This window comes from Pelodiscus sinensis, chromosome 17, assembly GCF_052426305.1.
Source record: "Pelodiscus sinensis isolate ZL-2025 chromosome 17, ASM5242630v1, whole genome shotgun sequence".
In the NCBI taxonomy this organism is placed as follows: Eukaryota; Metazoa; Chordata; order Testudines; family Trionychidae; genus Pelodiscus; species Pelodiscus sinensis.
Window position 1 is genome coordinate 4,561,774 of NC_143068.1, and position 25,277 is coordinate 4,587,050.

Genomic DNA, 25,277 nt, shown 5'->3' on the forward strand with positions numbered 1-25,277 from the left:
GCAAGCTGCATGAACACTTTTCAAAGGCACCATAATGGAGGCCCAACTTAAAGTAAACCCCAAATTAAAAAACACAGCAAAAGGACTAAAAAAGAGCCACCATGACTTAACAACCATGTGAAAGAAGCAGAGAGAGATAAAAAGCATCTTTTAAAAAGTAGAAGTCAAATCCCAGTGAGATAAATAGAAAGGAGCATAAACACTGCCAATTAAGTGAAGAAATGTAATAAGAAAAGCCAAAAAGGAGTTTGAAGAACAGCTAGCCAAAAACTCAATAGGTAATAACAAAATGTCTTAAGTACATCAGAAGCAGGAAGCCTGCTAAACAGCCAATGGGGGCCCTGGACGATCGAGATAGAAAAGGAGTACTTAAAGATGATAAAGTAATTGAGGAGAAACTAAATTAATTCTTTGTTTCAGTCTTCACGCCCGAGGATGTAAGGGAGATTCCCAAACCTGACCCATCCTTTGTAGGTGACAAATCTGAGGAATTTGCACAGATTAAAGTATCATTAGAGGAGCTTTTGGAACAAATTGATAAACTTAACAGTAACTAGTCATCGGGAACAGATGGCATTCACCCAAGAGTTCTGAAAGAACTCAAATGTGAAATTGCGGAACTATTAACTATGGTTTGTAACCTATCCTTTAAATCAGCTTCTGTACCCAATGACTGGAAGATAGCTAATGTAATGCCAATATTTAAAAAGGGCTCTAGAGGCGATCCCAGCAATTACAGACCGGTAAGTCTAATGTCAGAACCGGGCAAATTAGTTGAAACAAAAGAAAATAATAAAATTGTCAGACACACAGAAGAACATAATTTGTTGGGCAAAAGTCAGCATGGTTTCTGTAAAGGGAAATCATGTCTCACAAATCTTTTAGAGCTCTTTGAAGGGGTCAACAAACATGTGGACAAGGAGGATCCAGTAGATATAGTGTACTTAGATTTCCAGAAAATCCCTCACCAAAGGCTCTTACGTAAAGTAAGTTGTCATGGGATAAGAGGGAAGATATTTTCATGGATTGAGTACTGGTTAAAAAACAGGAAACAAAGGGTAGGAATAAATGGTAAATTTTCAAATGAAGGGGGGTAACTAGTGGAGTTCTCCAAGGGTCAGTCCGAGGACCAATCCTATTCAACTTATTCATAAATGATCCAGAGAAAGGGGTAAACAGTGAGGTGACAAAGTTTGCAGACGATACTGAACTGCTCAATGTAGTTAAGACCAAAGCAGACTGTGAAGAACTTCAAAAAGATCTCCCCAAACTAAGTGATTGGGCAACAAAATGGCAAATGAAATTTAATGTGGATAAATGTAAAGTGATGCACATTAGAAAAAAATAACCTCAACTATACATACAATATGATGGGGGTTAATTTAGCAACAACTGATCATGAAAGATATCTTGGAGTCATTGTGGATAGTTCTCTGAAGACGTCCGCCAAAGTGCAGCGGCAATAAAAAAACAAACAAACAGGATGTTAGGAATCATTAAAATGAGATAGAGAATAAGACAGAATATCTTATTGCTCTTATATAAATCCATGGTACTCTCACATCTTGAATAGTGCATACAGATGTGGTGGTCTCATCTCAAAAAAGAAATACTGGCATTAGGAAAGGTTCAGAGAAGGGCAACTAAAAGGATTAGCAGTTTGGAATGGATCCCATATGAGGAGAGATTAAAGAGACTAGGACTTTTCAGCTTGGAAAAGAGAAGACTAAGGGGGGATATCACAGAGGTCTATAAAATCACGAGTGGTGTGGAGAAAGTGAATAAGGAAAAGTTATTTACTTGTTCCCATAATATAAGAACTAGGGGTCACCAAATGAAATTAATGGGCAGCAGGTTGAAAACAAATAAAAGGAAGTTCTTCTTCACACAGCGCACAATCAACCTGTGGAACTCCTTGCCTGAGGAGGTTGTGAAGGCTAGGACTATTACAGGGTTTAAAAGAGAACTAGATAAATTCATGGAGGTTAAATCCATAAATGGCTATTAGCCAGGATGGGTAAGGAATGGTGTCCCCAGCCTCTGTTTGTCAGAGGGTGGAGATGGATGGCAGGAGAGATATCGCTTGATCATTACCTGTTCGGTTCACTTCCTCTGTGGCACCTGGCATTGGCCACTGTGGGCAGACAGGGTACTGGACTGGATGGACCTTTGGTCTGACCCACTATGGCTATTGTTATGAACATTTCAACCTTCCTGGGTACACAAAAGCTAATTCAAAGAACAGTCAGAAAGAACCTGCCATATGTGTTCTGTTCTGGGCCTTTCAAGTGATTGCTCAGACAAGTACAAAATTATAATCTGGAGGTTAAATTAAGGGACAGAGTAGGGAACTCTCCCTGTAAAGAATCCCCAGCCTCTGCCTCTGGGTCTTCAGGAAGCTCCCTAGTCTCTCCAGTCTTGCCTGCCCTGCTCCATTGGGCCCCCCTTCACCTAGTCCTGCATAGCCCTTCTGTCCATTTCTTCTCATTTTTTTTACCATGTTAACAGTGAGTGGCCCAAAACTGTTCAGTGCCCAAGATAGGCAATAAAGCCACAAATTCAGAGATTAGGGTACAAACTGTGGAGATATGCAAAGTGGGGGAAGGATTGGAATTCCCAACTTATGCCCCTTCCTGGTCACTGACAGTGCTCGGATTTCAGGTGCCTGGCATAGCTCACAGTTAAAGTGAAGTTCTCTCTCACCTTGTTGACCTCTAAGAATCCATACACTTGGCAGCCCTCATTCTTCTGCTCCTGCATTTTCTGGCTGAACCCTTCTCTCTTGCATTGTTCTATAGTGTCAGGATTCTTGAAGGCCCAGCCACGCCGCCTGTATGCTTCTCTCACGTCATCACAGGAATTACAGCACCTGCAAAAGCACAGGCATCATTTCACTTCACTTGAATGGAGGACAAACAAATCAAGAGCAGACACCACAAAATCCAGAACCATCTCTCTGATCAGTTGCAGAAGGAGGGGACTCAAAGCTGCTCAGCTAGGTGGATGGACAGCTTCACTTCTGGGAGTTTAGTTTTCCCTTGACCCAGAGACTATCTGCTGAGAGAGACTAGTAACCCCAGCAGGAAGGAGAAGTTGCTACTGTAACCTCTGCACCACCAGAGGATCTCTGCATTCACAGAACAACTCTAAGGATCTTTCCAATCAACTAGACCCCCCCAATAGAACATGGTAATATCACTTCTTAACCAACCAGAGACATCCCATAAACATGTCTGTTAATGCACCTGCAGTGCACTCCCACTAGTCTACAGGTCTTTAGCCAAGGCTTCCAAAGATTTAAGGAGGAAACCCCCTTCACTCCACTGCATCAATCATGAAGACCTGATGGTGGGGGATCCTGATCACAGGACTGATTTACTTTTTTATGTTTTTGTTACCCAAGAAGGGGAGGCTGGAGGGTCGAATCCTCCATGTCATAAGTAGCCATATGCAGAGCCTGCAGTCCAGAGGGCTGGGATGGAAGTTTCCAGCCTTGGATTACACAGCCTAGTACAGCCTTGAACCCTGCAAACGCAAACACTAGATGGCCCTTATAAGCTGCAGACCATGCAGCTGAGCTGGGAATGTAGTGAGGAATAAATCATGTCGACCTTGACTTCAAATTCATGAGAATGCTAAGAGTGGCATGCGGCCAGTGTGCACATCCGGTAAACAACTGTGATATAACTAGTGTGGGGAGTACCGTTCCAGGTGAGTTTCACCAGGGATCTAGACTGCGGCCTTTGAAGCGAGGCTCAGGGACGGGACTCCCCTTAGTAGAAGGGAAGTAAGCATTCCAAGTGCCTTTTACTCTTGTATGCATTGCTCTGCAGCGCTTGCTAATGTGCACTCTGTAATAGCTGTATAACAACAATTCAGCAACATTAACTCTGTAGTAGCTGTGACGTAGTGAGACTAATAAAACAAACTATCCTTAATTAACTCTGTGTTCAAGCAAATCCATTATCCTGTTCATCCATGGCCCTGTTAGTTAACACTCCAGAGGACAGCATCTCCAGGAAGGTCTGTCAGGTTGCAGATTATTCTAAATCCAGAAAAGAAAAATAGGAAAGGAGTGTGTCCAAGACACCTGTAGGCAAGATTCTGATCTGTTCTTGCAGGAATGAGCAAGGGGAGAAGAAAGCAATACAGAACTAGACCACCCCACAAAGACAGCTGCAGGCAGACATGATGAACTATCCCTGACTGTGCTACTCTAGGAGCCCAATCAAAATGGAGAGCCCCCAAGAGACACTTTTATTCAGCTTGCTCTGAGCTCACACACAGAGATGTGCTAAGCCCAAAACTACAGATCCTTATGGGAATTCTTGAAGGAGGACTCACACATAATAAGGATTCATTCAACATTTGGGGCAAAAGCTGCTGAGAGGTTATGGAAAAAGTACCCCAACTTGCTCTCTGAGATTAGGATACCAGAGAATGGGGCACATATACATCTACACTCTTCCCCACCCTCACATCAGAAGAACAGGGAAGTATGTGAGGCCTATTACAAACCAGGGGGTTATGGAAGCATGGACTCTCCCACCCACCTGCTATCTAGATCAGTATATTAGGGTATGTCTACACAGCAAAGTTATTTCAAAATAACTTTCGTAGCATCTACACAGCCAAATTCTAGCGCTTATTTCGAATCTGGTAAACATCATTCTACGAGGAATAAAGCCAAATTAGAAATAGCTATTTCAAAATAAGTGCTGTGTAGACACTTATTTCGAAATAGGGGGCCTCCACCTCCAGCCTTCCCAGGGTGCCCTGGTGGCCACTCTGGCCTCAAGCAAGAACACTTTTATCCCTTCTCCCCTCCCCGGAGCCCTTAAAGGGGTAGAATTTGGCCACAGTACCTGTGCCAGCTCCAAGCCTGCCAGCCCAGAGCCAGCAGTCACTGCCCCTGACCCAGTGGCCCCAAAACACTGCCACCCAGCCCTCCATGGGTGGAGATCATGGACCTTATTCAGGTTTGAGGGGGATGCCCCCAACGTCCATGATCTCCGCACTAGACAGAGGAACGCGGCTGTCTGTGGCAGGATAGCTGCCAGCTTGGCCACCAATGGCAACATATGAACCCAGGAACAGGTTTGCATGACAATCAAGTTGGTCCGGCGAGACCCCCAACCTGAGCTTCCCCTCCCCCTTCTTCTCCTTGTTTCCCTCTTCCAGCTCCCTCCTCTCAGGTTTCCCCCTCTCCTCTCCCACCCTCTCTTCTTCCCTCTCCCACCTCCTTTACCCAGTCTCGCTAGAATTTCATTCCTTCTTCCCCAGTTTTGTTAAATAAAGAGTTTGTGTTCATGAAAATACATGTGTTTTATTTTACATCAGGAAGGGGGGTTAGGGAGGGATAAGTGAAAGGACATGAGGGAGGAATGAGGCACAAGCCCCCAGTGGGGCAGACCAGGGAGGCTCTTAGTGCTCCTCAGGGTGGAAGCTCTCCCACAGGGCCTCCTAGATACCAACAGCCCCCCGATGGACCTCCCGGATGGCAGCCTGCAGCAAGTGCAGCCAGGTTCACAGCAATGCGTCCACGAGAAGCACCAGTGCACCCAGGAGCTTTGGATCCATGTTCAGAGTACTGTGGTGTCCCAAGTGAGGGCAATCAGAGCACGCAGAGACAAAATGCTTTGCTGTCCCTCGTCGAGGTAGATAAGCAAGCAGGGAAACCTGAGAACTGGCTGTCCCGGGGGTCCCTTTAAGCACAGACCTCAGGCAGCAGCCCCACACAGTAAGTCCTGACCTGGTGCCCTGCTGGAACTGGTTCCGACCAGCCTTAAATGCGATTCACAGTCCACTCAGTGTGGATGTGCTATTTCGAAATAGCGAAATGCTATTTCGAAATGCATTTTGTGTGTAGACGCGTTATTTTGAAATAACTATTTTGAAATAAGATATTTAGAAATAACACTGTAGTGTAGACATACCCTTAGGGAAAAAACACACTGGTATCTCACTTCACCACCAGGTCAGAACACCACAGATGTGTCATTCCACTTTCCTCCTCTAATTCTGGAGATTAGGAATGTGCACACAGCCCATTCCTGTCAGATCAGGATTAGCATACAGCCCCCCCACTCCCTAGATTAGGGGATCAGAGAAGCCTTCATTTACCGGATGTCCTCTGACTCTGCTCCATAACAGCTCTCACAGCGATCAGCATCTAAGGAATCTGGATCAAACACTTTCTCCTCTTCTTTTCCCAGCTCTAAAAACAAAATAAGACTTCCAAGTGATGTGATGATTTTATGAGCATGTCTGTCACCTTATGATTTGTATTACTCATGATCACACTTCTCACTGTGGATTAGAATGCTCTTTTTATCAAATTCCACTCTTGCCCAGTGTAGAGTCAGTTGTGTTGGGATTATGTAGTTTGTTGAGATGTATAACAAGCTGGGGACAACGAACACAGGAAGACTCAGCGAACCAATTCCCATAAATGACTGGTTTTTCAAGGACACTCAAGCACTGGGGCCACTCCCATATTAGCTTTTATATCCCTAAGATTTCCCCTACTACTAACTTCAGTGAGCTCCACTGACAGTATCAAAAGTTTGAACATGCGCATAGAGATAATGAGCACATCATCTAGATTTACTCTGAGCAAAGTTGGGAATAATGGTCCAAGCCCGCCAACATCCCATCCACATTGCTAACATTAGTAAAGGGAGCACCAAACGGAAAACATTTTAGAGGTGAGTGGCCATAGCTTCTGTGCAGCTGTATCAGCTCCAGAGCTGAGGGCAGCCAATAATGTACTCCAGCAATGCCAAGCCCAGGCCCTGTAAAATCCCAAAGACAAAATAAAGGAGAAAACAAATGTCAAGGGGCAACGAACACCTAAAAGCAGGCTCAGTCTTTGAAGAGCAACCATCTCTGCAATCCCATATCACTGCACTTTAGACAGCAAGATTACACTGCTGTGAATGAGTTCAAATACTCTTCAGTTGCCACTTAAGTCACTGGGATTCCCTTTATAAGATAACTGAGGAGGTTCAACGGCAGTCAGGCTATTAGAGCATCTATCATAGGAAGACAGCAGGACACTGAATTACCATGTCTCTCAGCCTCAGGGGTAACAGGATTTCCATCTTTATCCAAACGTTGTTTAAAGAGATTGTGCTCCACATCTAGCTGCTGCTCTCCTGCCACATCCATTGCATCAATGCTCAAATCTGAAACCAGCAAGCAGAGAGAATTAAGGCAGATTGTCTGTGATTCTGAGATGGCTTACTGAAGCAGCAAGGCAGTGAGAAACAACAAGTCTGTTGACAAGAGGAAGAGCACAGAAGCAGGAGTCTAAGAGGAAGATCTCCAGATTACAAGAAAATCAAGGAGTGGAAGAGGAATGGAATAAGAAGATGCACCATGATAGCTGAGAACCTCAAAGTGACTTAAAACTGCACCCCTACATTTTACTTTATTCTGCAAACAAGGTTCTTGAGGTCCTTTCCAAAAGGGATTTGTCTTCAGCTAGCTGTTATATTTGCATCTAGACAGATCTCAGGCTAAATAACCAAACCAAACATTTGCAAATATCTCACTCAGCTGATCAACCTTGAATCCATGTGGAGAACTCCCCCAATCCCAGCAACTGTCCCCTGTGTCACAGAGTCTTTGCTGGGCCCTGATATATCACTCAGGGAACTCGCCAGCTACTTGAGGACACAATGTCAATATCTTTACAGGGAAGGGGAAAGAAGCTGCTAGACCTATTGGACTAGACACTCCATCTTAAATATGATAGGAGAGGATGTCTGGGCTTGGAGTAAGAGAAGAATCCTCCCCAGAGTGGCGGTATCTTCTGCAGATACATTTCAGTGGGGTGATCGGAGACAGAGCACTTGTTTTAAACTACTAAATCACTACCCCTTAATGGAAACGTGAAACTCCAGTACTAATACTTGAGCTCTCTCTAATCAAGCGTCTGAAATATTTTTTTTTAAGTGTAAAAATATTTTAGCAATATATCAACAGTATGTGTTCAGGATCCACTACCCCCTCCTCTGCTCTTACACAGTTCCTGTCCTCTGCCTTGGGGCCTCTGGCCAGCTGTTCCTGGGATCCTCCTGTTTGCTGTGAGGAGCAGGGGGGATGAGGAAGAAAGGTGATGATTGTCAAGGTACCCTATCTCCACACAGCAGGGGAGAAGGAAGGACAGAGCTCACGAACAGGAGAACTCAGCTGCTGGTGTCTGAGGTTTCTGGTGTGAGTGCTTTAAAAAGACAACACATGATCTCTCAGACTTCCCCAGCTGCCAGCATAGACACACACTTTGTATGTGTATCTGTCTCTCACATACACCCGGTTTCTCTCAGAGCAAGCATGCACGCACACGTGCGCACACAGTCTCTGACATTCACCTCCAAACACATATTTGTATTTTTGTTACTTCTTGGTACTTCCTGTAATGCACATATATTCGCTGTAATTTTAGTCTTTCAAAGTGCTGTTATTTTAGTTTCACTGGTCTAAGCATTTCATAGCTTTATTTCTCTTATGATTGAATTTAATTCTTTGAATATTGAGTTCTAAAATGCCTAAATCTGTCCTGGAGTAATTACCCCTACGGTTACTTTTTAAAAATATACATTGTGACGGTTCACCAACCACCATGCTTTATGAAATGGACTTATGGACGTAAATATATTTAACTCAAAGGTGCTTTGAGCAAATTAAGACATGAAGATTGATAGATTACATCAAGTAATCTGCTGGATCTGTTTATCTTATTTTGGTGTATGTATCATTTCTGTGCGTAAAATTAGATGTATGGAGTAGGGAATACTTTATGCGTTTTAAATGTGTGAATGAATGTCATCATCAAGGGTAAGGATGTTAAGTATCGACTGACTAATCAAATAGTTGATGCATTTTTGCATCAACTATTTGATCATTAGTCAATAGGGTGGCTCCAACTTGCCCTAGGGCCCCTGCCCTAGGGTTTTTGCTACACTTCAAAGGTGAATATGCCCAATCGAGCCCAGAGTGGGCTGGGGATGTTGTGCTGCCTTTTTGAAATGCCACAGGAAGCCTGACACAAGGCTCCCCGCTGTGTTTCAAAACGGCAGCACTGCACAGAGCCCAGGGTCAGTGAGGGAGTCCCCAACGGAGCCCAGGCTCCATGCGGTGCTGCCTCTTTGAAATGCCATGATGAGCCTGACACTGGGCTCCAGGTGCCACATGCAGCCTGGGGACACCCCAGCTAGCCCCAGGCTGCACGCAGCATTTCAAAGCAGCAGTGCCATATGGAGCCCAGGGTCTGGCTCCAGGCTTCAAGCAGTGCTGCCACTTTGAAGTACCCCATGCTCTCCCCCTGCCCTCGCTGCCTCTATGATAGAGGCAGCAATGCGGGGGAGCAGAAGGGGGAAACGACTAGTCCTTCACATCCGTAATCAAGGGAGGCCTCAGTGTTTGGGCAAACATATTCAAATAGCCTTTTGTCCTTAAGTCTTAGCCGTTGTTGGTAGGAACGGTCCAGGTGACTCCCCATGCAATAAAGGAATCTTTAAAAACAATAGGAAAGTAGGAGTCTTTGGTCTTAAGCTGGCACACCCAAGGATATGAACCAAAGACTCCAGGGTGAGGAACAGCTCTGGTTTTGGAAGGCTTGGCCTGGAAAGAAACAGTTTTCGGGTGAGTTTGTAGTAAATTTGTACTGAAGTTTTAGTGCAGATATAGCTAAGTGTTTTCTGTTATTTTGAGTTTGTATTCTGCTTTGCTCTGCCTTTTTTCACTTATCACTTAAATCCTATTGCTTGTACTTAATAAAAATCACTTCTATTTTCTATCAAACCCAGTGTAAATAATTACCTGGGGGAGTAATCAGTGTGTACATTCCCCCTTTCGTTGTTAAAGGGGGCTTTCCTAAATATTTCACCGGAGGTTTTGATCACTTCTGGGGAGTGGTATCCCAGGAAGCTGGGCCCAAACTGCATTCTCCTTGGACCTGAAGAGATTTAGTGTCTCCATTACTTCTTGGGGGGGTGGGAGGGGCACATGATTCTCAGCTCTGTGCCTTGGCTGGGGGAGACCAGGGAGCTGGCCCAGTAACAAGAAGCTCCACAGAGCACAAAGGCAAGTGGCAGTGGCCTTGTCAGCATCCCGGAAATCATCCCTAAGGGGTCGTCTGTGACCTCACTCCAACACATGTATTTACGCTGACCATACATTCCGATTTTTCCAGGACAATCCCAAATTTAAATACTCTGTCCTGGTGTGCCATCAAGTAGTGAAATGTCCGGAAAGCCCCACCAGATATTTCACTACTTGATCGGGACGCTGGCTTGTGGGAAGGAGCAACCAAGAAATGGTACTGTGCCATTGCTCCTTGTACAGGGCAGCAACCTTCTCCCCCCCCAGCAGGGCGTGTAGGCAGCTCCATTGGAGCTCTGACAGTGGGCAGCCAGGCTGGCTTCAAGTGTCATGCGGCTCCTCCCTCTCCCCATTCTCTCCTTCCCCCCACAGGACTGCCTTTGCTGCGTAGGGTCCTGGTCCGGTGGCACTGCCTACTCCTCTTCCAGGCTGCCTTGGAGCCTAGTTACAAGGGTAGAGTCCATTGTTGTCTGTGGATTCCCTCTGTTTTTCCCAACTCCAAACAAAAGGGAAGTTGGGGCGGGGGGGTGGAGGGTGGAGAGGGCTTTACCTTATGGAGGGGATTTCCCAAGAGATCTCTTCCCTGGAAAAAGGGTTTATTTTTATATTTTCTTGGAATCACTTGGGTGGTGGCAGCAAGGAATCAGTCTTGGGGTTGTTTTGTTTGTTTAATCTCAGAGGGACTGAGACTGGATAAATTTGTCTGGGAATCACAGAGACAAGTATTGCAGAGTTTATTCAGTTAGCTGGCCCCCCATCTCCGCACGCATAGTGTCAGGTTGGGGGATTGAGCTGTGACAAGAAGGAAGAGAAGAACTGGTGCAGGAGAGGAGAGCAGGTCCCCAAAGGGCTGAAGGGAGTGACAAGGGCAGGAGACAGGACAGCAGGCACCAGAAGAGCAGATGGGGTGAGGGAAGGGGAGGAGACATGGCAGCAGAGGAGAGGTTTATAAGATGTTTATTAATAACTTGGGTGCCCCAGTGGCACACATTCAAAGAAGCACAAATGAACTCAATACTGGTGCACAAGACAAAATTCACTCTGCTCATGGGAAGAAAATCATAGAGGGAACACTTCCCCCAGCCTTTCCTCCAAGTTAATGCAATGCAAGTTGGGTTAATGCAATTGCAGGATAGTTGCATGGAGGGTTCTGTAGGGACCAAACCCATCCCTATTGGCAGGACGACGGTGAAAGGAGTTTTTAGAGGGATCACAAGACACTGGTCATGTGTCTATCTTGATCCTGGGAGCACTACATCCAGGGGTGGGACTTCTTGTGGCAGGAGGCATGCCTAATGGGAGTCAGGGGGTGTAGCTAACATGTCCCTAATTTTGATTCAGAAAATATGGTCACCATACATATATTATACCGAATGTGCTTTTTCTTTTGTTTCACTTCTACTGGTGGCACACAACACCACACTACTTTGATACTGGTACACGTTAAAAAATTCATACCGCACATGGATCGAAAAAATTAGAAGAAACATTGGATTATATCAGTAATATAACTGATTTGGTTCCATTAGAATACATGATCAGAATTTAAACACAAGAGTGAAGAAATAAATATTGAACCTCTTAACTGTGACTCTCTGGTCTGTCAACATCCCTGGTCCAGAAGGACCAGTGATGTTCCAGGACCAGAGAGTCTCGTGGAGGGCTAGTGGCTGGAGCCCTGTAGTGGGATTACCCTGTGGCAGCAAAACTGGTAGCCTAGCAACAGGGCTGCTGCCTAGTAGCGAAACTACCAGGCAAGACCAGAAAGCAGTGGGGCTGCTTGGTGTTGTGGGCCGGGAACCCATCAGAGGAGCTGCTGGGCAGCATAACAAGGAGCCCAGCAGCCCTGATGCCGACCAATGTCTCAGCTGCACAGTGGGACTAAAAGGCAGCAGAGCTGCCCTGTGGGGCTTGGAGCCTGAACGCGCAACCTGGGAATGGGGCTGGCCAGCGGCACAGCAAAGAGCCCAGCAGCCCTGCTGCTGCCCAGTGGAGCTGCCTAGTGAGGCCAGGAGGAAGCAGTGTTGCCCAGGAAGGCTGAAGCCCAAGCGGGGCTGCCACCCAGTGGCGCAGCTGGAGCCCAGCAGGGAGGCTGCCCCGTGGGGCTGTGACCCTGTGCTTATTGAGGCAGGACTACCATGGTGGGGCCATGAGCCCTACACTGAAGTGCTGCTGGGGAGGCTGGCAGTGAGGCCATGGCTGGGGGAGGGCCTAGAAATTACTTTTCCTGGTTGGGAAAAATCCCTCCAAGGGTGCCAGACCAGAGAGGTCCAACCTGTACAGTGAAAGCTTTATCATCTGGCACTTTGTTAACTAACACAGCCCCCAGTCACAATACCGCCACATCTTCAGGTGCATGCACCTGACTCCTACCTATCCAGCTGGCCATTTCGGGGTTGCTAACCTCATCAGCGGGCACCTCCTTTCCCCTCAAGCTGATGGGAACTGGATCTGCTGGTAAGGGGAGGAGACAGAGCAAAAAGCTTTGTTATCCAGCACATTTCAATTAACTAGCAACCCCCATTTCCCATGAGTGCTGGATAACAAACCTTTCTCTGAAGTAGCTGGTCCCAAGACCTCTTCTACAGTGATTCCATAGGATGCACTGAATGCACATTATAAAAACTAATGGCAACTGGGATAAGCCTTTGGAAGCACGTTGGCATGATATCCCTTTCATACCAGGCTCCTCTTCTCCACATATTAGGTCTCAAAGTACTTTACAGAAATGGATAAAGAGCTTTATCCTATTGTACAAATTAGGAAACTCCTGAAGAAAAATAAAGCAACTGGACCAATGACAACTCTGGGATCTGAACCCAGGTGCCCTGACTGAATCCCCTGCTCTAACTACTGGGAAATGTAATTCCTTCCTATTGACAGGAGACTAACAAATCCGAATGCTGGGTGCACTGACTGGCCAGCATGCCCAATCTCTAGCAGAGGGTGAAAACTGCTTTTTTCCCCCCCAACACTTTAGCAGACTTACTTACAAGCACAAGGCATATGTGGAAAGACAACATCTATATTAATCCTCAACTTGTCTCCTCTTGATTTGTCAACATACAGTTCAGGATAAACCTAGGAACAAAGAAGAAAGTCTTATTGCACCTAGAAATATATTGCTAGGCCTTTCCACTTGCCTTCTCTCTGGTTCAGGAGCTTCTCTACAGGTGCTATGCCACCATACTGCCAAAGGCCTCCTCTACAAGTGGGACCCAAGCTGGCACCTTACAAGATGCTGTGACAGAGCAGTTGACATGATTTCCACACCTAGGGTGTGTCTAGACTACATGCCTCCTTCGACGGAGGCATGTAGATTAGCCAGATCGGAAGAGGGAAATGAAGCCGCGATTAAAATAATCGCGGCTTCATTTAAATTTAAATGGCTGCCCCGATCTGCCGATCAGCTGTTTGTCGGCAGATCGGGGCAGTCTGGACGCGACGCGCCGACAAAGAAGCCTTTCTTCATCGGCACAGGTAAGCCTGGTGAAACCAGGTTTACCTGTGCCGATGAAGAAAGGCTTCTTTGTCGGCGCGTCGCGTCCAGACTGCCCCGATCTGCCGACAAACAGCTGATCGGCAGATCGGGGCAGCCATTTAAATTTAAATGAAGCTGCGATTATTTTAATCGCGGCTTCATTTCCCTCTTCCGATCTGGCTAATCTACATGCCTCCGTCGAAGGAGGCATGTAGTCTAGACACACCCCTAGTCATGCTTTTACGATGTGTGATGCTCCCAGCCAGAAAAGAGATAATTTTGGGGTTTAAATTAAATAAAAGCAATTTAAAATATTTTACTTTTTGCAAATTCTTCACCACTAGGGAGCCTACAAGCAGGAAACTGGTGGCTATCTCCTACTAGTGACACAGGAGAGTGCTCTGTCCACAGCAGAAGCTGGAGGAACCAACAGCCCAGTAGGACTTCTCCTGTCTTCTCTAGCAGGGGGATCTAGGCCTTAGTGGATGGACACAGACAAAACAAGCCCAATCTGAGGCACAGGAAGCCAATACAAGGGTGATCAGTGGGGGTTGGGGGAGAGGGAGTGAGGAGTCTCCTCCCTGCAGGGCTAGTTCCCATCTTCTTTGAAATATGCAGGGAGTAAAGAAGAAAGGAACAATTCACTCATCTCACCAGAATGGCTGCCAGCAGATTGGTGCCAGCTCAAAACACAGTAAAGCGAAATCTTAGTGAAAGTCACTGATCCTGCTTTCTTGTCTGGTTCACAAAAGAACTAGACCTAGCACTGCAAACAGAAGAAATATCTTGCTCTTTGTGGCAGGAACATACATGAAATTCTAGCTACCATGCGAGTTGCCAGAGTTAATACAGTGGTCCTTGAGTGCAGGGCTACATGACCTAGTGGCCAAAGTCGATACAGCAGCCTTTGAGTGTACTGCATGGCCATATCCTGGGTCATCACCACATGGGCTGGCAGCTGGGGTAGTGGGATTTGAGCCTACCTGACTCCACCTGGTCCTGATCCTGGGCCCTAACAGGGACAGAATTGTCTGCCACTCAATGAGGAAATCCAAACACAACACACTGACCTTCTACAGGTGGGAGATACCACACACTCCACCTCTCTGGGTCACTTTCTACTGGGCTTCCTGAAGCAACAGTCCATTCAGTGTTAAGGTCTCTGACTTCCTCAGTGCAAGCAACTCCCTGGATTCCCATTAGGTCTCAGGATCTCTAGCTCCGGCAAACAAGGACTGTAACGGCTCCTAAGCTGGAACATCTACCAAACATCCTTTCTCCTAGTGATAAACCCAAAATAAACTGGGCTGTCTCCCTTTATACTAGCATATGTCCAACATGGTGTGAGGGGCGGGACTTGCTCTTTCCTGCCTGGTGTATGTATGCCATGTCACACTATGGAAAAGGTAAGACAGTCTGTAGATACAGAATGGCCCAGTGTCTTACAAAACTCTGGAGCTTGGCATCAAATTACAAATGGCGGACCTTGGCTGAATATGTGGCCCTACCTGTTTTGTAGGGCTCCAACAAGAGACAGGGAAAACAAACCCAAAAAGACAGCAATACAAATCTCTACTTACTTCCTTGGTGAGATAGTACTGCAGCTCTGAGAAGAAAAGCAGGAGCATGATAAGTCCACTGATTATTGTCACTGCAAATAGAGAATGACAAGCATTACCATGGGCTACGGTGGAGCAGTCCTGAGACTCACTAATCCATTGCCTGACTCCAGAGAAGAAAGCAGCTGGCATTACAGCAGATGAGAAGAAACTAGGTTGCTCATGTGCGCTATAAAAAAACCACACTTATAAATCAACATAAATATCAGTTAGACAGGAGATCTTGAAGCCACAAAGTGAATCTTTAATCCTTGCATTTCAAAGTTATCAAAGAGGAAAGTGAACCAGTACTGAATACCAATATAGGAGCTCTTTTCATTCATTCAGGCACAATCCTCCTCTCCCAGCCACGAAAGGAAACATTTAACATAGAAGAGATGCTTTCTACTATGGTGCAGCCCCAACCTGACCACAACTAAATCTTTATTTTGATGAGACCATCCATAGCCAGAGTGAATATAGTCAGGGGCAGCTAATGGAGTTTTGTGAGGGAGTTTAGAGGGGGGGTTAGAAGGGGCTAGGTACACTTGACATTCTTTAAAACGTTTAAACTAAACTAAATCCCAAACTACCTAATTTAAATAAAAATCCTATCAATAATCTAATTATTGTGGGGCTATCCTGTTAACTGCACCCATTGTAGCATATATGATTACATGATTACCTGCCCAAAGGATGGGTGGCATATGTATGTATTTGGTGCAAGGAGCTCCTGGCCCTTAGAGACTGTGTACGGGCTTTGGAGGCTAGGGGGACTGAATTGAAGGAGCTAAGGGAGGCATAGAGGTAAGTAGATGAGGCTTTCCAGGACACTGTAGAACTGTTCCACCTCCACTCAAACTGCCCTTGTGCTGTTAAGGAGGATAAAATGCTCAGGGAAGAACAGTCAACTGGAGCAAAGATAAATGATCCCATAGTTGGGACTCTCCTGCCTTTCGAGGAAGGGGAAGACCATATTTGGATGCAGATTGGCTAACCTAGTGAGGAGGGCTTTAAACTAGGTTCGATGGGGGCAGATGACCAAAGCCCACAGGTAAGTGAAAAACATGGAGACCTGGGAGTTGGGTTGGAAATGGGAGGGAGCATGGGCTATAATAGCAGAGAAAAAAAGCGGGACAAGGCAGAACTGAAAGGCAAAATCAAATCAGTATCTTAGATGCCTATATACAAATTAGGGCTGTCAAGCAATTAAAAAAATTAATCATGATTAATCGTACTGTAAAACAATAATAAGAATACTACAGTACAACTCCAATAGTCCGGCATCCAATTGTATGGCACTCCCCATAGTCCGGCATCAAAATGGCAAGAGCCTAGTGAGTGAGCTTCGGTAAAACCGAGTCACAACACAGCAGCAGCAGCTGAACAGAGCAAAAAGGGTTAAAAAAATAAAACATTACAGTATACTGTATCCAGTATGTACAATAAAAACGGCTAAAACACTGTATATACAGTATATACTGGATACAGTATATAACCAGCTTACAGTACCTCCTGATAGTCCGGCATATTTGATAATCCAGCACCACCTAGATCCCAAAGGTTCCAGATTATCGGAAGTCTACTGTATCTATTTAAATATTTTTGGATTTTTTTCTACATCTTCTAACATATTGATTTCAATTACAATACAGAATACAAAGTGTATACTGCTCACTTTATATTTATATTTTATTACAAAACATTTACATGGTAAAAAAAAAAAACTTCAGTTCACCTGACTGAAGTATTGTAGTGCCAATTCTATCATGAAAGCTGAACTTAAATTCTTTTATATAATCAATATATTTGTGTCCTATTCAAAAGAATCCTTTTTTCGATCACCCCCAGCTGTGGACAGCACAGGGCCAGAGAAGGGTAGACTCTGCCGTGGGCCGTGCAGAGTTGGGGGGGGAGGGTTCAGCCCCCAACTGCAGGTGGCATAGGGCTCCGGGGTCAGGGTCAGCCCCCAAGCTCAGGGGAGGGTTTAGCCCCTGGACTGGGGGGGCAAGACCCTCCCCCCCATAGGCAGTGCAGAGTTCAGGAGGGAGGACTCAGCCCCAGAACCAGATGTGGGGGGAGGGTCAGTCCCAGCCCAAAGAGGCAAAGAAAGGGTGGCTTGAGTGAGCCCTGTGGGGGGGGACAGCTTGGGCAAGCGCCCCCCCCCACCCAGGCTGTTTTATTTTAAAAAATATGGTCATCGGGAGGGGAGAGGGATGGGTGTCAGGATCTTTACTTTTCTTGTTTACTTCTCCCTTGGATTTGAGATGTCTTCAGGGTTTTTTTTCTCCCCTTTCTCGCTACTTCTTTTTTCCATGTGCCCTCTGGTGGCGGTTTGCATTACTGCACCTTACCACAGACAGGCTCCTGAGCAGCTCATGCTGGTTTGCTGATCTCTGTGATTAATTAGAGTTAATTTTTTAACAGATTAATTCTACCCTGCGTTAATTGCAGGTATTAATGCCCACTAATTGACAGCCCTAATACAAATGCAAGAAGTATGGGGAATAAGCAGGAAGAACTTAAAGTGCTAATAAACACAACTATGACATAGTTGGTATCACAGAGACTTGGCAGGATAATACACACGATTGGAATATTGGTACAGAAGGGTACAGCTTACTCAGAGGTAATCAGGGAGGAGGTGTTGCCTTATATATTAAAAAAGTATACACTTGGACTAAGGTGGAGATGGACATACAAGACAGATGTGTTGAGAGTCTCTGGGTTAGGTTAAAAGGTGTTTTAAAAAAAAAGGTGATGTCATGCTAGGGGGTCTACTATAGACCACATACCCAGGTAGAAGACGTGGATGAGACTTTTTTTAAACAACTAGCAAAATCATCCAAAGCGCAGGATTTAGTGATGATGAGGGACTTCAACTATCCAGACATACATTGGGGAACTAACACAGTGGGGCACAGACGATCCAATAAGTTCTTGGACTGCACTGAGGGACAATTTTTTATTTCAGAAGGCTGAAAAAGCTACTGGGGAGCTGTTCTAGAAATGATGTTAATAAATAGGGAGGAACTGGTTGAGAATTTGAAAGTGGAAGGCAGCTTGGGCGAAAGTGATCATGAAATCATAGTGTTCATAATTGTAAGGATTTAGGTAAACTCAGAGAGCTGGTAGGTAAGGTCCCATGGGAAGCAGGACTAAGAGGAAAAAAAACTGAAAAGAGTTGGCAATTTTTCAAAGGGACATTACTAACGGCCCAAAAGCAAGCTATTCCACTGCATAGGAAAGAAAGTATGGCAAAAGACTGCTTTGGCATAACCAGAAGATCTTGCATGATCTAAAAATAAAAAAGGAGTCATATAAAAAGTGAAAATTAGGACAAATTACAAAGGATGAATGTAAGCAAACAATACAGGAATGAAGGAGAAAGATTAGAAAGGCAAGGCACAGAACGAGCTCAAACTAACTACAGACATAAAGAGTAACAAGAAGATGTTCTATAAATATATTAAAACCAAGAGGAAGACCAAAGACAGGGTAGGCCCATTACTCAGTGAGGAGGGAGAAACAACAACAGGAAACTTGGAAATGGCAGAGGTGCTTAATGACTTCTTTGTTTCAGTCTTCACCAAGAAGTCCGATGATGAAGGAATGCCTAACATAGTGAATGCTAGTGGGAATGGGGCAGGTTTAGAAGATAAAATAAAAAAAGTTAAAAATTACTTAGCAAAGTTAGATGTCCACAGTCACCAGGGCCTGATGAAATGCATCCTAGAATACTCAAGGAGCTGAGAGAGGAGGTATCTGAGCCTCTAGCTATCATCTTTGAAAAATCATGGAAAACAGGAGAGCTTCCAGAAGACTGGAAAAGGGCAAATATAATGCCCATTTATAAAAAGGGAAATAAGAACAACCCAGGAAACTACACACCAGTCAGTTTAACTTCTGTGCCAGGAAAGAAAATGGAGCAAGTAATTAAGGAATTCATCTGCAAATATTATGGGAAAAATAAGGTGATAGGTAACAGCCAGCATGAATTTGTAAAGAACAAATCATGTCAAACCAATCTGATAGCTTTCTTTCGTAGGATAACAAGTCTTGTGGATAAGAGAAGTGGTGGACACTGTATACCTAGACTTTAGTAAGGCATTTGATACAGTCTTGCATGATCTTGTTATCAATAAACTAGGCGAATACAACGTAAATGGGGCTACAACGTAAATGGGGTGGTGCATAGCTGGCTGGATAACCGTTCTCAGAGAGTAGCTATTAACGGTTCACAATCATGTTAGAAGGCCATAAAAAGTGAGGTTCCATAGGGGTCTGTTTTGGGACCATTTCTGTTCAATATCTTCATCAATGATTTAGAAATTGGCATAAAGAGTACGATTAATTTTAAAGATACCACCAACCTGGAGGGGTTGCAAGTGTTTTAGAAGACACAGTAATAATTCAAAATGATCTGGAGAAACTGGAGAAATGGTCTGAGGCAAATAGAATGAAGTTTAATAAGGACAAATGTGAAGTACTCCACTTAGGAAGAAACAATCAGTTTCACAATACAGAATGAGAAGTGAATGTCTAGGAAGGAGTACTGCAGAAAAGGATCTAAGGGTCAGTGTACAACAAGCTAAATATGAGTCAACAGTGTGACGCTGTTGCAAAAAAATAAAACATGATTCTGGGATGCATTAACCTCAATTGGAGTATTGTGTCCAGAAGATATGGGGAAATTGGAAAATGTCCAGAGAAGAGCAACAAGAATTATTAAAGACCTAGAGAACAAGAGCTAAGAGGGAATACTGAAAGAATTGGGCTTGTTTAGTTTGGAAAGGAGAAGATTGAGAGGGGACATAATAGTAGTTTTCAAGTATCTAAAAGGGTGTTACAAAGGAGGGAGACAAATTGTTTTCCTTGGCATCTGAGGCTAGGACAAAACGACACCAATATTTAAAAAGGGCTCTAGAGGCAATTCGGGCAATTACAGACCGGTAAGTCTAACGTCAGTACCGGGCAAATTAGTCGAAACAATATTAAAGAATAAAATTGTGAAGCATATGGTAGAACATAATTTGTTGGACAAAAGTCAACATGATTTCTGTAAAGGGAAATCCTGTCTTACTAATCAATTAGAGTTCTTTGAAGGGGTTAACAAACATGCAGACAAGGGGGATCCAGTAGATATAGTATACTTAGATTTTCAGAAACCCTTTGACAAGGTCCCTCAGCAAAGGCCATTGTGTAAATTACATGGCCATGGGATAAGAAGGAAGGTCCTTTCTTGGATTGAGAACTGGTTAAAAGACAGGAAACAAAAGGTAGGAATGAATGGTAAATTTTCAGAATGACTTTTGTCCAACAAATTATGTTCTTCTACATGATTCACAATTTTATTCTTTACTATTGTTTCAACTAATTTGTCCGGTACTGACGTTAGACTTACCGGTCTGTAATTGCCAAGATCGCCTCGAGAGCCCTTTTTAAATATTGGTGTCACGTTGGCTACCTTCCAGTCATTAGGTACGAAAGCTAATTTAAAGGATAGGTTACAAACCACAGATAATAGTTTAGCAATTTCCCATTTGAGTTCTTTAAGAACCCTTGGATGAATGCCTTTCGGTCCCAGAGATTTGTTAACATTAAGTTTTTCTATTTGTTCCAAAACCTCCTCTAATGACACTTCAATCCAGGATAGTTCCTCAGATTCATCACCCACAAAGGACAGTGCAGATTTGGGAATCTCCCTAAAGTCCTCAGCCGTGAAGCCTGAAGCAAAGAAATCATTTAGTTTATCCGCAATGGCTTTATCGTCCTTGATTGCTCCTTTTATATCTCGATCGTCTAGGGGACCCACAGGTTTTTTAGCAGGCTTCTAATGTACTTAAACATTTTATTTCTTTGAGAGTTTTTGGCTAGCTGTACCTCAAAATCTTTTTTGCTTTTCTTATTACATTTTTACACTTGATTTGACAGTGTTTATGTTCTTTTCTATTTATCTCACTAGGATTGGACTTCCACTTCTTAAAAGATGCCTTCTTGTCCCTCACTGTTTCTTTTACATGGTGGTTAAGCCACGGTGACTCTTTTTTAGGTCTCTTACTATGTTTTTTAATTTGGGGTATACATTTAAGTTGGGCCTCTATTATGATATCTTTAAAAAGTTTCCATGCAGCTTGCAGGGATTTGGCTCTAGTCATTGTGCCTTTTAATTTCTGTTTAACTAACCTCCTCATTTTTGCATAATTCCCCTTTTTTAAATTAAATGCCAGAGTGCTGGATTGCTGAGGTGTTCTTCCCACCACAGGAATGTTAAATGTTATTACATTATGGTCACTATTCCCAAGCGGTCCTGCAACGGTTATCTCCTGGATCTGATCCTGAGCTCCACTCAGGATTTAATCGAGAATTGCCTCTCCCCTTGTGGGTTCCTGTATCAGCTCATAGAATCATAGAACCATAGAGCTGGAAGAGACCTCAGAAGGTCATCGAGTCCAGCCCCCTGCTCTAGGTAGGACCAATTCCAACTAAATCAACCCGGCCAGGGCTTTGTCAAGCCGAGATTTAAACACCTCCAGGGATGGAGACTCCACTACTTCCCTACGTAATCCATTCCAGTGCTTCACCACTCTCCTAGTGAAATAGTTTTTCCTAATATCCAACCTGGACCTCTCCCTCCACAACTTGAGACCATTGCTCCTTGTTCTGCCATCTGTCACTACTGAGAACAGCCTCTCTCCATCCTCTTTGGAACCTCCCTTCAGGAAGTTGAAGGCTGCTATCAAATCCCCCCTCAATCTTTGCTTCTGCAGACTAAACAGACCCAAGTCCCTCAGCCTCTCCTCATAAATAATATGCTCCAGCCCCCTAATCATTTTGGTTGCCCTCCGCTGGACCCTCTTCCACATCCTTTTCGTAGTGGGGGGCCCAGAACTGGACACAATACTCCAGATGTGGCGTCACCAAAGCCAAATAAAGGGGAATAATCACATCTCTGGATCTGCTGGCAATGCTTCTCTTAATGCAACCTAATATGCCATTAGCCTTCTTGGCTACAAGGGCACACTGTTGACGCATATACAGCTTTTCATCCACTGTAACCCCCAGGTCCTTTTCTGCAGAACTTCTTCTTAACCGGTTGGTCCCCAGCTTGTAACTATGCTTGGGATTCTTCCGTCCCAAGTGCAGGACTCTGCACTTGTCCTTGTTGAACCTCATCAGATTTCTTGTGGCCCAATCCTCCAATTTGTCCAAGTCATTCTGGACCCTCTCTCCCCCCAGCTTAGTGTCATCCGCAAACTTGCTGAGGGTGCAATCCATCCCCTCATCCAGGTCATTAATAAAGATATTGAACAAAACCTGTCCTAGAACCAAACCTTGGGGCACTCCACTAGAAACAGACCGCCATCCTGACATCGAGCCGTTGATCGCTACCTGCTAGGCCCGGCCTTCTAACCATCTTTCTAACCATCTTACTGTCCATTTATCCAATCCACATTCCCTTAACTTGCTGGCAAGAATATTGTGGGAGACCGTATCAAAAGCTTTGCTAAAGTCAAGGTATATAACATCCACTGACTTCCCCATGTCCACCGAGCCAGTTACCTCATCATAGAAGCTAATCAGATTGGTCAGGCACGACTTGCCCTTTGTGAATCCATGCTGACTATTCCTAACCATGCTCATCCATGCTCCAAGAAGCAGTCATTTAAGCTATTGAGAAATTTTCATCTCTGCTTCTCTTCCTGAGGTGACATGTATCCAGTCAATATGGGGATAATTAAAATCCCCCTTTATTATAAAGTTCTTTATTTTGGTAGCCTCTCTAATCTCCCTCAGCATTTCAATGTCAGTATCGCTCTCCTGGTCAGGTGGTTGGTAATATATCCCTACTGCTAATTTCTTATTATTGGAGCATGGAATTTCTATCCATAGCGATTCTATTGAACATGTTGATTCATTTAAGATTTATTTCATTTGATTCTACATTATCTTTCACATACAGTGCCACTCCACCACCCAGCCGGCCTGCTCTATCCTTTCGATATATTTTATATCCCGGTATGATTGTGTCCCACAGATTTTCCTCATTCCACCAGGTCTCAGTGATGCCTATGGTGTCAATCTCCTCCTTTAATACGAGGTACTCTAGTTCACCCATCTTATTAATCGGACTTCTAGCATTTGTGTAGAAGCACTTTAGAAATTTGCCCCTGCTTATTTGTCTGCCCTTCCCTGATGCATTGGATTCCTTTATATGCGGTTGTTTGTCTTCTCTGGCCCATGGTTTGTCCTCTCCCCTCCTCTCTTTCTGACTACAGCTTAGAGAATCTTTATCAACGGATTCTCCTCTAAGAGAAGTCTCCATCCAATTTACGTGCATCTCCGCACCAATCGGCTTTCCACCATCTTTTAGTTTAAAAACTGCTCTATGGCCTTTTTAATGTTTAGTGCATTAAACATTAAATCCAGGACCTCTACAGTAGCATTCTCTGAAATGCTTACAGTTTCACGCACAGGAACAGGTAGAGCTTCAGAGTCTCAATGCGTGGATGAGATGATGGTGTAGAAAGAAGGGGTTTCGATTCATTAGGAAGTGGGGAAACTTTTGGGATGGGGGAAGCCTGTACAGGAAGACTGAGCTTCATCTAAATCAAAATGGAACCAGACTGCTAGCACTTAACATTAAAAAGGTTGTAGAGCAGTTTTTAAACTAAGGGCTGGGGGAAAGCCAATGGGGGTATGTCTACACTACCCCCCTAGTTCGAACTAGGGGGGTAATGTATGCATACCGAACTTGCTAATGAAGCCCGGGATTTGAATTTCCCGGGCTTCATTAGCATAAAGCCGGCTCCGCCATTTTTAAAAGCCGGCTTGTTCGAACCCCGTGCCGCGCGGATACACGCGGCACGGGCTAGGTAGTTCGAACTATGTAGTTATTCCGAACTATCTGTACGCCTCGTGGAACGAGGTGTACAGATAGATCGGAATGGCTACATAGTTCGAACTATCTAGCCCGTGGCGCGTGTAGCCGCGCGGCACGGGGTTCGAACAAGCCGGCTTTTAAAAATGGCGGAGCCGGCTTTATGCTAATGAAGCCCGGGAAATTCAAATCCCGGGCTTCATTAGCAAGTTCGGTATGCATACATTACCCCCCTAGTTCGAACTAGGGGGGTAGTGTAGACATACCCTGGGTGTTGAGGAGCACATGGACTGCACAGAGACAGCTCTTAAAGGAGGGTCTATTAATAGAGATTTGCTATATTCTATTCAGGAGGAGATGATGGAAGTATAGATCAGATCAAATGAGACACAATCAAATGAAAAAGTCTAACACATCAGGAAATGGCAGATAGATACATAGCAACACATTTTTGAAGTGCTTATACACAAACGCTAGAAGTCTAAATAATAAGATGGATGAATTAGATTGCCTCGTATTTAAGGAAAATACTGATAAAATAGGCATCATCGAAACTTAGTGGAATGAGGACAATCAATGGAACACAGTCATACCCAGGGCCAGCAGGAAGTCCCGTTGACTCCGGGCTGCACATGGTGTGCCGTCTTTGAAATGTACAAGAGTCCCCAGTGGGGGCTCTTACGCATTTCAAAGTGGCAGCACAGCATGGAGCCCCTAGGCTCCATGCCTCGCTGCCGACTTGAAATGCCACGCAGAGCTGCGGTTATGTGGGGACTCCCCAGCTGATCCCCGGCTCCGTGTGGCATTTCAGTAGAACCCGGGATTAGCTGGGGAGTCCCTACATGACTGCAGCTGGGGTTAGCTGGGGACTCCCCAGTTTACCCTGGACTCTACACACGGCAGCATTGCACGACTGATCCTGGGACAAGCTGTGCGACGCTGCCCCTTTGAACGCTGCCTCGGTGTTTCAAAGGGACAGTGCCACACAGCTGATCCCTGGCTCAGCTATGTGGCGCTATCCCTTTCAAATGCCGAGGAGGCGTTTCAAGGGGCAGCACTGCACAACTAACCTGGAGAGATTCCCAAACCTGAGCCATGCTTTTTAGGTGACAAATCTGAGTAATTATCCCAGATTAAGGTGTCATTAGAAGAGATTTTGGAATAAATTGATAAACAACAATAACAAGTCACTGGGAACAGATGGCATTCA

At 44.8% G+C, this 25,277-nt stretch overlaps 1 protein-coding gene across 6 annotated transcripts in view; it reads right to left on the bottom strand.

Moving 5' to 3' along the window:
• ERGIC3 (ERGIC and golgi 3) overlaps window positions 1-25,277 on the bottom strand; it is an 84,942-nt gene that overhangs the window by 54,965 nt on the left and 4,700 nt on the right. For 4 of the 6 annotated variants that reach the window (XM_075901424.2, XM_075901419.2, XM_075901420.2 and 1 more), the window contains 6 exons: window positions 15,169-15,239; window positions 13,101-13,188; window positions 12,481-12,561; window positions 7,068-7,187; window positions 6,124-6,217; window positions 2,704-2,869 (listed from right to left, as the gene is read on the bottom strand). In XM_075901424.2, coding sequence (XP_075757539.1) covers window positions 2,704-2,869; window positions 6,124-6,217; window positions 7,068-7,187; window positions 12,481-12,561; window positions 13,101-13,188; window positions 15,169-15,239 — 620 coding nt within the window. The remainder of the gene's footprint in view (window positions 1-2,703; window positions 2,870-6,123; window positions 6,218-7,067; window positions 7,188-12,480; window positions 12,562-13,100; window positions 13,189-15,168; window positions 15,240-25,277) is intronic. The other 2 variants (XM_075901422.2, XM_006126684.5) reach the window with 1 other exon arrangement.